The sequence below is a fragment of the Phalangium opilio genome, unplaced genomic scaffold, assembly GCF_054372755.1.
Source record: "Phalangium opilio isolate 3A_F unplaced genomic scaffold, DU_Popi_V2 ptg000024l_1, whole genome shotgun sequence".
NCBI lineage: Eukaryota > Metazoa > Arthropoda > Arachnida > Opiliones > Phalangiidae > Phalangium > Phalangium opilio.
The window spans coordinates 3,857,237-3,869,852 of record NW_028324155.1 but is presented as its reverse complement, the minus strand read 5'-3'; the positions used below and the strand labels follow the sequence as shown (position 1 = coordinate 3,869,852).

Below are 12,616 nucleotides of genomic sequence, written 5' to 3'. Positions count from 1 at the left end.
ATCCAAAATCTGTAATTTTGATAAAAGTTTACGTTTCTTAGTTTCATTACCAGATTTTTAATTAGGTTAGTTATCAATAAAATCTTATACATAATAGTTGATGGAAGGAGTACACTTATAATATTTTAATAATAGCGCGCGCGGTCATAGTTATAAGGATATACCTGTACAAAAACAATTTTTAATTAAGGCACTATAAATATTGATTGTATTTACACTGATTTTTATATACGTTAATTATTTCAATTGTTTGTTTGTTTGTTTGTTTTTATATACGATAAAACATTGATTGAAATTAATAATAAAACAAGTAACATTTCGCCTATAATAGACATTATTTTAAGTTAGTTGGCCAGTTTGAAATCAAAATTTATTTGATTATTGGTATAGTATTTTTTTGGAAAAGAACTACTAAAATCTAATTACGTAAAACTCCCGGGAATGTAATAAAAATTAATTAAACGGAGATCAAAATAAAAACAAAAAGCTAGTGTTGTTTTAGTTTTAAATAGTGAGATTGCGCTGTAATTACCAATTATTATAATAATTTCGGATAAAAATTAAAATCACAAAAGAAAAGTTTTCAATTAAATTAAAAAAAAATGCGCCTTTTTCTTTTTTAAATATCATAATCTCCTTTTAATTATAATTAAACCCAATTAGGTCCGTAATTGGGTTTGTTTTAAATACTGTCAGGATTTTATTTTTTTAAACTACAAGCGACTAAATTTTGAAATAACTAAAAGCATTTGGGGGGGAGTCGCGATCTACGCAAATTGAACTACGCTATCCAATCATTGTTTAGCTAATTTGATGGTTTAAATGCAAAGTTTTTTTTTTTAATAAAAGTTTTAACTACACCAGTTTTGATATAAATAACGTTATAATTTTGCAAAAACACTAACAAACAGTTAGCAGGCTGTTGTATCGTATTTTATAAAGTTTTAAACCCGATAAATCATTAAGGGTTGGTTAAAAAAAAAAAGATTTGCATTTAAATTAGGGATTAATTTATTAATCTAAAATAACTAAAAAAAACCAATTTCAAATGTATGCGATTATATTTTATCTATTATGATACCGGATATAAATTTTGTTAGCAGCAAACTACGTTTTTCAGACCTCAACACCTTTTCTACACGATAAATCAAATCAACTACTAAATATTATAATAATATTTAAAGCACACTCAGAAAAAAGAAAATTGCAGTTGTTAAATACTGCAACAAGGGCAAGAACACACGCAAAACGACTCTTGAATACGTCAAGTTTCAATAGAAGCTCACCTGATAAGGGGATCATTGCATTTTAAGTACCATAGTGCTGGGTAATAGAATCTATGTACCTAAGCCTTGGTTCATTAAATTTTCAAGAACAGCTACTAGTACAGAGTAAAACCCTGGCACTCCGCTAGAAATGGCCTCAACAATTGATGATCAAACCCAGTTTTAAATCAACTAATTTAATAATTAGTGACTTGGGAACTTAATTACTTGCGTTAGGGGTTATTCAAGAGTCAAATCTCAATTTTGGTTGTTTTCTGGTGACTTAAATTAAGTTCACGAACAATCCATCCTTGGACACCACAATGTTAATAAACGTTTTAAACTCTAACTTAAAACCGTTATTATTATTATTATGCAATATGCAAATTAGACAAAACCATGCATTGAAGAGTTATAAATTCATTCCAAATTACGGATGTCCAAGGGTGTTCGTAAACAGTCAATGGGTTTTTTTTTTAGGTCTTAAATCAGTGTTCTGCTTCGTATTCGTTAAGTATGAAGAGTTACTGTAACTGATGGTGACTGAGTTACCTTATGTATATTTTTGATAGTTTTTCTTAAGTTTTTATAAAAAAAAGGGGATATTTACTTATTTAGAAGATAATTATGGACGGTTTGCAATAGTTTCGCGTTAAAGAATCAAGATTTAAACTAGCCTAGTAAAAGAATAAATCCAAGACACACTTACCAAAATTCGTGAAAAAACTTAAGCCTTTGCTATAGCTATGAGTCAATTTTGAAATTTATATTGACAACTGTTTTAATTAATATCTCCGTAATATATACTTTCCTAAAAGATTTTAGATAGAATTTATCTTACTAAATCAAATTATTTACGGAAAAGATGCTCTCTGATACATGATTATAATGGATTTCGATGACAAAAGGCCTATGACGGGCGCATCGACGATGTCGACGGGAAAATTTTAAGACGACTGTTAAACGCGAAGCTCGCGAGATGGCGCGCTATACCGTGAGGGGAAAAAAAAGGCGCAATATTTAAACCGGATTGGAAAATTTTAAGACGACTGTTAAACGCGAAGCTCGCGAGATGGCGCGCTATACCGTGGCGGGAAAAAAAGGCGCGATATTTAAACCGGATTGGAAAATTTTAAGACGACTGTTAAACGCGAAGCTCGCGAGATGGCGCGCTATACCGTGGCGGGAAAAAAAGGCGCGATATTTAAACCGGATTGGAAAATTTTAAGACGACTGTTAAACGCGAAGCTCGCGAGATGGCGCGCTATACCGTGGGGGGGAAAAAAGGCGCAATATTTAAACCGGATTTGAAAACACGTGGAGGCATGGCACGAATTTTCGCGAGCGTGTCTTGGGAAATATTTTACAAAAAAAAATTGTTGATTATTTTAATTATTTCGCTAAACATTTTTGTTCCTGAGCAGGCAAATATTTTCGTAAGCTTACTAGATGGAATGTCCTTATAAAAATATGGATTGTTGGTAGTAAAAAAAAAAAAAAATAAAGGCAAAAAATACATGACTAGGCAGTAAGAGTCCTCTCACCCCTGGGTTTTTCGTGTTTATTTTAAGGGGTGAGAATGGTTTCCACTTTTTTTTTGGCACTCACATGGCAGTCTCAAAGCCTCTTTTTAGAGCCAGGAAAGGTCTCTCGACTCCAACTTCGGATTTGGAGTCTCCTCCGAGAGATTTTCCGAGGCTTTTATGGCTAGTTAAAGAGACAGAATCAAGCGAAATGCCGCAAACTTGATCTAATGTGTCCGTGGATCCATGATTTAATCCGTATGGTGTTTTATCAAAGAAGCTGAAACGATAACGAAGTTTACTTCAAACATCTTTTAGAGCTAATTAATAACTATTAAATCAATTAATACCTGTTTCGTAAGGCACTAGGCATGAAGTCACTCACTCCTTTGGATGGCTGTTCTTGTTCGCTTCCCGGAAGTGGCGTAATTTGTTTTTGGAGATTTGCCTCCAAGTCACTCTTGGTATTTAGAACAACCTTACGGAATTCCGAGTGTTTAGGAATCAATGTCAGGACTTGATTTAAATCTTCTATAGCCTCTGAATCCAGTCTGGAAATGAACGGAACGTAACTTCAATTTAACAGTTCAATCTCTTAATATAAAAAAACTTCAATTAACTTACCCTAAATCTCTTTTGACGCAAGATCTGACGTAGTATCCCTCGTACGCCGTGGGTCGTATGTCGATTGCTTGATCGCTGGCTTCTCTCGCCGTGAGAAGTTCCTGAATTAAGACAATATTGATTATTTAAACCTTGGGTATTAACTTTGTGAAAGACTTAATTACGTTTAATTTTCGTTTGCTGCGGGCCAAACCAATACATAATTGAAACTTCAATTGTTCAAATTCCTGGCGTTTGTCGCCCAAAGAACTAGGATTCGGAAATTTCTTCAACGCGTATTGGTATCTGTGAGCCGCTTCTTTCAATCTCGTTTTCTATAGTAAGAAGTATTCTATAGTCCGATTTACCAAGGTAGCGAAGTTAGTTACTTACCTTATAAAGTTGGGCTCCATCGTCTAATAACTTTGTTAGTAACAACAGCAACATTTCCGTTTTTCCTTCAGCCATAGCCCAAGTTTGGGGTCCGAGTTTGGCGCCTTTGTAAAGGAAACAAGAAACTGCCGCTCCATTTCCACATCCAATAGCGCGATCTAAAGGTCTCATTCCGCTATGGTCGACGTGTTCCATGACGGCACCTCTGTCCAGAAGTAGTTTCACCACATCAGGATCTCCGTGGAAGGCGGCGAGATCGAGCGGAGTTCTTCCATTCTTATCGGCTTGGTTAACATCCGCGGAATGATCTAATAAACACTGTACCGCCTGTAACTGTCCTTTCTTCGCTGCCCAGCCGAGGGCTGATAAACCTTCCTTGTCCAAGGTTTTCGCGAGCGCCCCTTTGGATAATAAGAGTTCGAGAATTCCTAAATGTCCTTCAGCAGCGGCTAGCATAAGAGGAGTCCTTCCGTCCTTGTCCCTTTGTTCGATGGAAGCTCTTTGGGCCAGAAGAAGTTCCGCGATTTCCCATTGACCTTCGGAAACGGCGCAAGCCAGTGGCGGTTCTTCTTGGCAGTTAACAATAGATACGGCGGCACCCCTCTTGATTAAAATTTCGCACGTTTTGGTATGTCCCGCGAAGCACGCGGCCGAGAGTGGTGTGTGTCCCGAAACCTGATCAGGGGCATTAACCCTGACATCGGGAAGATCTAACAGATATTCGCAGATTTGAATATGTCCATTAAGAGCGGCCATAACCAATGCTTGTTGCGCGGCTTTCGCGAATGTTTTATTAGTGGTGCTTTGCTTTTCTTCGTGTTGTTTATCTTTCGCGTCTAATTCGCTAGGCCAATCGCTTTGAACGATGTGACTAACGATAGGAAGGTGTCCATTGGCGCTAGCGTGAACCAGGGCGCACCATCCGTTATTGTCCACCAAATCTAACTTGGCACCGCCCATCAATAGAATCTGAGCTACTTCTAAATGACCTTTCTGACATGCTAATATTAACGGGGTCACTAGGGATTCGTTGGTGGCGTTCGGGTCTGCCCCGAATTCTAATAAAAGCGATACGAATTGCGCGTAACCGCACTGAGAAGCTACCGAAATTAGCGGGGATGAATCGGGTTGGGGAGTGTAACAGTCTGGATTAGCACCCGCTAGAAGTAATAGTCGACTAACCTGATAACGAAATGACGAAAAGTGTCACTTACCTTCTCAATCCAAAGTGTAAAGCACTCAAAATTATTTAAGGAAAGTTCTTACCTTAATATTTGGGCTGTAGACGTTTCGTAAGCAAGCTAACCCGGTAGACAAATCGTCGCTACTCTGCAACAACCACAGAGCTTGAAGATCACGACTGCCACATCGTTTGGGCAAATCAGACCCTTTGAAGAGATGTGCTTTGAGCATATGGTGTCCCAAGGCCAAGGACTGTTCTTTTTCTAAAGGAGCTTGTAATCGGCTCATCCGGAACGCGATCAAAGAGTTTCCGTTTCTAGGATCGCATAAAAACTTGGTCTTCTCGTTCTCTTCTCGTCGCGAAAGAAATTCCCTCAAGGACGGATGAGCGAACATGATGGAACCGTCTCGTCGTTCCACAAGAAACTGAGCGCTGGTAAGTACTTCTAGTCTTTTTAGGAACTCGTCCCATGTCATTGGACGCGTCACGGCACCAGCGTTGACGCTATGGTAGATCTCTAACGCTGATAATGGGTACAAAGACGCCAGGCAAACCTGGAGGATGCTACTGACCTGAAAATAAGGAAAAACTCAATAGTTAACTTATCATGTTGACCAGAGTAGAACACAAAATATATCAATATCTTACCCTTTCATAGGATTTGACAGTCGTAAACTTCAGATTGAAGAGTAAAAGATAGACCTCCGTTAAGTTGACGGGGACGACTTTGTAGCTGCTACTCTTGATAACGAGGTGACCTTTCTCGATCAAGTCGAGAACCATCTTGACGTAGAGAAAGCAGCCTTTGCTCAGTTGAGCCAAATGCGAGGCGAAATTGGTGAAAGACGACCCTTCACCCTTAGTGTTTGGGACGGTGATGTTCTTTTGTATGTCGCGGCTAAATCTGAGACGACTCAAGATATAGCCGTTCAGATCGCGCTGCGTATGTTCGTTGGTGGACGATTGATCCAAGGATACGTGTTGGAAAGGGAATGATTTGGTGATGGCCAGGAACTCGGTTCGAACCGTTATGATTAGCTAAAGAGGTTATTCAAATCAGATCCCGAATAGGAATCCAGCATTATACCAATAAAAATTTACCTTGAGCCAGGAAGGAAATTGTAGGATATGTTTGTATAAAAACGACGTGATGGTGTCTCCGTAGTCTGGTTTGTGAAATTCGGCTTCATTAAGTCCATCCACTACTATGAGACAAGTGGTGTTAGGAATCTTGCCTTGTCTTCTTAAAGTATGCAATGGTTCCAAAATGCCCTTGACGAAGGATTCGGACGGATCGGCGATGCAAGATGGTAAACCCAGGAGTTCGCGGTATTTTCCATCTTCAAGGAGTAATTCGCGAAAGGCAACCAACTGCGGGGCTTGGCAAAGTTGAGCGGCCAAACTATGAATGAAGTCTGGTACCAGGCAAGTCGGCGCGTTGTCAGTCTGACAGAAATGGTAACCAACGACGTGCCCAGCTAATTGCCGAGATGAATCGCGATTCAAGCTCAACTGAGACTGGTAGATAGAATCTGACATGGAACTGTTCCCGGAACTGCTGTTGCTACCCTTAACACCGCTACTTAAGGAAAGTGTGTCAAAAATATCGTTGAAGGACATGTCCTGGTACAAAGGATCGTCTTTCTTTCTCCCAAAATTGCTGTAATCGACCAATTGCAAAATGGCGGCCGTTTTACCACTGCCAGGACACCCACTGATGACCACTCCTCGGTTGTTAGTTTCTCTGGGCTCGGACGTAAGCAAGCACTATAAATGAATTTAACCGAGTTAAGACGCGTGGGTGGTTAGTGAAAATTTAACTCGAAGGATGGTACCTGCTGAACTGTATGAAAAAGCCATTGCCTCCCCACGAAGACAGGGTCGGTTTCCGTTTGGGGCACTTCGAAAAAGAGCGGTTTCAGAGGAATCTGAGCGGCTCTCAACGCGTAGAGACGCCCTGAATTAAAAAAAAAGTTTGTTTTTTGAAAAAACTAAATTTGAAGGTCCGTACAGGAAAAAATAAAAGATAATACGCCTACGAAAGGTTAAATTACCTTTACAATTCGAAGACGCCGGAGCTGCCCCCGAATTGCACGTTCTATCAGATCTTCTTACGAAAGCGGTACGTTTTCCGATGGGCGGACAACGATCGCTTAACCCTGAAACGCGATAAAATGTAATTGAAATACAGTCCCGATGTTGGCAGTTAAAAAAGAGTGTATTTACTAGCAAAATCTTGTCTGTGGAAAGTGTTAGGGACGTGTAAAATTCCTCCGGAAGATGATGATGACGCGACACTGTGACCAGTTGTACTACTACTCATCAAAGAAGCCACACTGTCCAAGCTTTGATCTCTACCATTCTTAGAGAATCCTGTACCCTTATTACTGGACGTACTGCTATTTCCGCTAAGGGGTTCGGCTTCCGATCCTTACAAATTCAATTAAATTTGAATAAATATTTAGCCTAAAATGTATAGGCGTTGGCAACTTCATGTAAGGTGTAACTTGCGACACCAAATAATATAATATAAAATAAATCGAATTCTGACAACCCTCGTTGAAAAATGTAACTACATAGTCGTGTTTTCATTCATAACCTATGCTTACCAACCATACCATTAAATTAGGGTTAGTAAGCTGCCCGGATATTAAATTAAATAACAAAAAACCCATCAGGATTACAGTATTTTCCATCATCGTAACCGGGAATTACATTACACCTCGAAACCAGGTCGCTTTCTCAAAAATTTCTCGAACATATTGTGAAAGAATAAAATTAAAAACCCCAAAATGAAAAAGAAAAAAAAATATATAGTCGTTCCTTTATAATTATCCGTCGGCTAAAAGTAATTTGAAGAAAGTTTTGTGGCACAATTTCCTTCTCTCCGGTCTTTTTCGAGAAGCAATTGTTCAACCCGTTTGTCATTTCGGACATTTTACAAGATTTATACTTCGTAATAAGCACCGCGACACGATTTAAGCTATATACCCAAAAACCAGTGTCCCCTAAGACAACAACTACCTTACTAGCCAAAGCTTGAGATACAATTTATCTTTCTTGTCTTAGTGTCAAGGCACTCTGGAACACACTGTCGTTGAAAGACACCATGATGGTCAGGTAGGTATTGAAATAAAAGCCCACGGATATATGGCCTGTCACCACGGATTTTACAAGCTTTTTTTTTCTTGCCTACACCCCGCCTATTGTTTTTCCGGTGGGCTGAGCACCAATTTTATCCTTAAATGGCGGTGAATATGAAAGATCTAGATCGAACCCAACGAAAGGTTTTTTTTAAGGCGTGGGTTTTATTTAAAGCGATGATACCTTTCGGGATTAACTCATGCGGAAAATCGTCACCAACAAAATATAAATATTATTGATAATAGACCTATCTTTCTTACAACAAAAACTAAAACTAAAAGTGTTTTTATTCTCAGCAATACTCTGTTTAATGACTTTAGATTAGAATCAAATGAAATATTGTTAATTTGCTTACAATTAATTATCTAGGGCAAGAAATCGATAGTTTTATAAGCCCCTCGCGGGTCTTTCAACTTTGACCTCTGGGTTATAAAGCAAGCAAACAAAAAAAAAAGTTCAATGAAAAGCACGTGCACATTACATAATTCGTATCGCATAACAGTTTTGACCCTCCTTATACTTCAATGTTTTTCTAGGATGCCAAGGATTAGATTTTTTATTCGATATTCGTTACGTTTGAAAGGGTAGACGATGGAAGCGGGAATTCCACTAGGATTAACTTCGCTTAGAACTTTTAGATAAGAATGAAAAAGGAGCTTCACGACGATCCTTATTTTTATAATACCCCGTTAAGATTTCCGTATTGAAGCTTAGAGAGAAAGATTTGATAGTACTAGTTTGTGTCGAACACGATTTGTTAAGATTAAAGTAATAATAAACACTCATCAAAATGATAGCAAGCTTGGGCTGCTATTTAAATTCAGATTCAATCAAAACTGGTTACATTTTTGCAATAAAACTAAAAGAATACAGGGTGTTTCTGATAAATTAAGGGGGATGTTCTTTGGGAAATAAATTTTGAGTCCAAAATGTAACTATCTCCATTTTGCCGTCCGGGGAAACTGTTTTCGAGTTATGATTTGAAATTATGTTTTAGGGATGACCCTTTAGTTAAATTAGAAACCATCTTATCAGAGACACCCTGTACACTATTTAGACTTAAGAGTCACGTGGTATGATTAGCACAGTACGCCATCATCTAGAATAATTTCCTATATCTTTTCTAAACTCCATTATGCTTTAAAATGAAATAATATCAAAATTAAGGGTTCGCTTGGCGAATTTCTTTTCATTTCTAGACACCGATAAATCATTTCATAACTGTATCTTTAACGTGGCGCGGATCCTTCACAATTTTATTATTATATTTTCTACAATCTAACGAAGCTCGGCAGTGGCGGCGACCGGTGCATTCATTTCTAAGCCAGGAGGGGGTCATTCGGTTCATTTCGCAGCTACAATAAAGTTTATAAATTTTCTATATTCTATCCAGAGCGAGCGAAAGAGAGAATCTATAACAATTCACGGAGATTAAACTGCCCTGGGCCGTTTTTTTTTTCTTTTTCAAAAATATTTCAAAAGATATCTAAGAGATAACTAATGGAAAGGTTGGCCTGATATTTTCCCTCCAAGTATACTAGTACTTGGTTTTAATAGGATTAAAGTAAGTTCATTCCATCCTGAAAATTCTAAATCACCATACTCCAAAACGCTATAGTTTTAAGCTCAACTTTGTTCTTCATTCAATTTGAAATCAAACTTAAACGTCCAGCAACAATATATATTATTTAGGAGTGAAAATTCCCAACATATACTTTTTTTCCCATATTTATTTTAAAAGTATTTTAGAGATTTAATATCAAGTATAAGTTATACAACTGTTGTTTGTAAATACATCTGAGGAGAGACAGGTTATCGTCGATGTAGGAAAAACGGGTCGGGTCGTCCAGGTTGTTAAGATAGAGAGAGAGAGAGAACCATAAGAGATTTAAGCGTTTGACCGCTCTCGTATTTAGGTTAATGCGATTATGGTAAGGGAGGTTTTTAAGTATAATAAATATTATTATTTTTGAATGAGATGGTAGGAAAATTATACCAGACTAAAATGAGATATCTTTCATTATTATTATTTTTTTTTTCACTTGTGCTCGAAGATTTCGAAGAAAAGTAAAAATGCATATAGTGAAATCTCGTGAAACGCTAATAATAATAATTTTAACGTAATTATTAACAATATTTTCCTTAATTTACTTTTAAACGATTGGGCTTGGACTTGGACCACCCACCCAGAATGCTTTATAGTGACCAACCGTTAGGTATTTTTCCTGGTTTGTTTTGATTCTTATACAGTTGGACCAGGTATCTAAATTAGCAGGATACAATTTTCAACACGCGCACGCTTTCTTATGATTTATCGCGTTATTTTATCGTAAATTATATAATTATGGGACCACTCCCACCACTGATTATATCAAAGTTTATATGGCTTACCTGTTAAGGTGGAGACTGGACTAGTGTTGGAAGACGCTGGCATATTAGCGTCACTGCTAGCCAAAGATGAGATACTAGCGTATGACCCGTGGCTATTGTTACTCCTACGGGCAGTGTCCGTACCGTGACCCCTAGTTGCGCATTTGACCCTAGCGTCGTCGCCCAATAAGAGACCCAATCTGGCGTATAAATCGCTATTCGAATTGGTATCTTCATTACGAGCGGGTTTGGACGGAGTTTCTATAAATGAAATTAGTTTAAAAATTAAAAAAAAAATTATATATAAAATAATTGGAAAAATCAATCATGCTTAATTTTAAACGCAAATAAATAAATTCCTACATTCAAAATAACATGCAAAATTGGTTTCAAAAAAAAAATAATTAATATTTTTTTTTAATTCATAGTTGTACCCTTAATTAAAATTAAAACGTGGAATTAATAATATTCAAATACCATGCTTCGCAATATTGTTGTCTAACTATAAAAACTCAAGACTATGTGCGCAGGCATAAAATAAAAGTGGTACATCGCTATGTTTACTGCACAACAGCGATTTTAATAAATAAAAATAAATTCTACGATCGCAAATTTATCACTCGGAATGCAGAATTTTACCCTGAATGTTCCAAAGAGATCTGATTTTTCGAACCATGTTGACGGGCCATCGATGAATTTTTGCCAATTCTGCCGAGTTAAGAATATTTAAAAAAAAATTCACGATTTCGCCATCGATATATAGCTTCCCCCTCCTTCCCCCCTCAGTGTCTGTAATTTCCTTCCGTCTCTGGGTGTCGGGGCAAAAGGGTAATTAGCTTAATCATAAAGTATAATTACCGGATAAAGCCGAATGGCTATCGACGTTGACGGTTGAAGGACGTTGCTGCCTTTTCCTCTGATAGGTTGACCCTCTTCTCGATGGAGTTTCGATCGAGGTGTCAAAGACCGATTCGTCAGCGTCTGAATTTGAAAGAAAGAACCAAAAATATTCGTGAATAAATTTAAAATGGTTTAAAGTCCGTAAACATATTATGAATTTGTGAAATGTCGACATTAAAAGGGTATAGTATAAAAGTTATTCAGGCAAGAACATGGTGGATTTTGATAACTTCAAGACTGTGAAAACGTCTAGTTGTCTAGACGTATAAAATCGATCATGTTCGACACCAGAAAAATCAATCATATGGTTTTCAATTTTCACCGCACGTACGTGAAACTTTAACTTGAGGAAATTAAAACGGAAAGTGTCTAGGATGTTTCTTACACGTTTTTTCTGTCAGTTCCTTAAAACCCTCTAATTACAAAGTCAGACGTATATACGCGTATGTGAAACTTCAACTTAAGGAAATTAAAATGACAAAAGTCTAGGATGTTACACGTTTTGCAGTCCGTTTCTTAAAAGCTTCTAATTACAAACTCAGACTACATACGCGTTCAAAATTGTAAATTTCAAACCCCTTTTAATGTTAAAATTGAATAAATTTATACATTTTTCTTTTATTCGGAACGAAATCCAAGACTAGAATGACCTTTGAACCGAGAAATCGTAAAAAATACTGGGATGCTAATACGCCACGCACTAGAAACGTCTTCTCTCGCTCGCTCTCTCAGCTCCCATACAGTCAAAAAACTCTTTTGATATTCAAATTTCCCATCGGTTACATCCGTTTTTACCATAAGGAATTTTTGACTTTTAACGCGAGCAAACAGGTAGTGGGAGTAAAAAACCATAAGGAGACGTTTTACTCTTTCTTTTTTATCTTATCAACGGTGCCGCCACCGCCGTGCTAAAGAGGTTGGATAAAGGATGTCAATTATGTTACGTATTACGTATTACCATTACCAGAGGCTGAATGGAAAAACCAGGGACTATTACGGAATAAATTGGTAAAAATTAGGGAGAACCTAAATCATTTAATAATAGATTCGCTTTCACCATAAAAAAATAAAGGCTGCACCCCTGCTAATAATAAAATAAAAATTTTCGGGGTGATGAAATATTAGGTTAGCCAGAGAAGCGACTAGAATTCATTCGCCCGGATTAGCGTTAACGGAAAATGAACGACCCATCCCCTTTTCTCTCTCTTATGATAAATTAGAAAGTTTATCTTTTG

The 12,616-nt window shown here is 37.4% G+C and overlaps 1 protein-coding gene across 7 annotated transcripts in view; it reads right to left on the bottom strand.

Moving 5' to 3' along the window:
- Window positions 1–33: 33 nt before the first annotated feature.
- rols (zinc-RING finger and ankyrin repeat domain-containing protein rolling pebbles) overlaps window positions 34–12,616 on the bottom strand; it is a 53,995-nt gene continuing 41,412 nt past the window's right edge. For 5 of the 7 annotated variants that reach the window (XM_089867945.1, XM_089867946.1, XM_089867948.1 and 2 more), the window contains exons 4-17: window positions 11,340–11,462; window positions 11,121–11,189; window positions 10,503–10,742; window positions 7,194–7,397; window positions 7,022–7,126; window positions 6,803–6,924; window positions 6,069–6,734; window positions 5,616–6,005; window positions 5,051–5,539; window positions 3,785–4,966; window positions 3,577–3,726; window positions 3,413–3,513; window positions 3,139–3,339; window positions 2,780–3,068 (exon numbers count right to left, since the gene is read on the bottom strand). In XM_089867945.1, coding sequence (XP_089724071.1) covers window positions 2,870–3,068; window positions 3,139–3,339; window positions 3,413–3,513; window positions 3,577–3,726; window positions 3,785–4,966; window positions 5,051–5,539; window positions 5,616–6,005; window positions 6,069–6,734; window positions 6,803–6,924; window positions 7,022–7,126; window positions 7,194–7,397; window positions 10,503–10,742; window positions 11,121–11,189; window positions 11,340–11,462 — 4,241 coding nt within the window. In that variant the 3' untranslated portion in view covers window positions 2,780–2,869. Of the gene's footprint in view, window positions 3,069–3,138; window positions 3,340–3,412; window positions 3,514–3,576; window positions 3,727–3,784; window positions 4,967–5,050; window positions 5,540–5,615; window positions 6,006–6,068; window positions 6,735–6,802; window positions 6,925–7,021; window positions 7,127–7,193; window positions 7,398–10,502; window positions 10,743–11,120; window positions 11,190–11,339; window positions 11,463–12,616 lie in introns of all 7 variants that reach the window. The other 2 variants (XM_089867943.1, XM_089867944.1) reach the window with 2 other exon arrangements.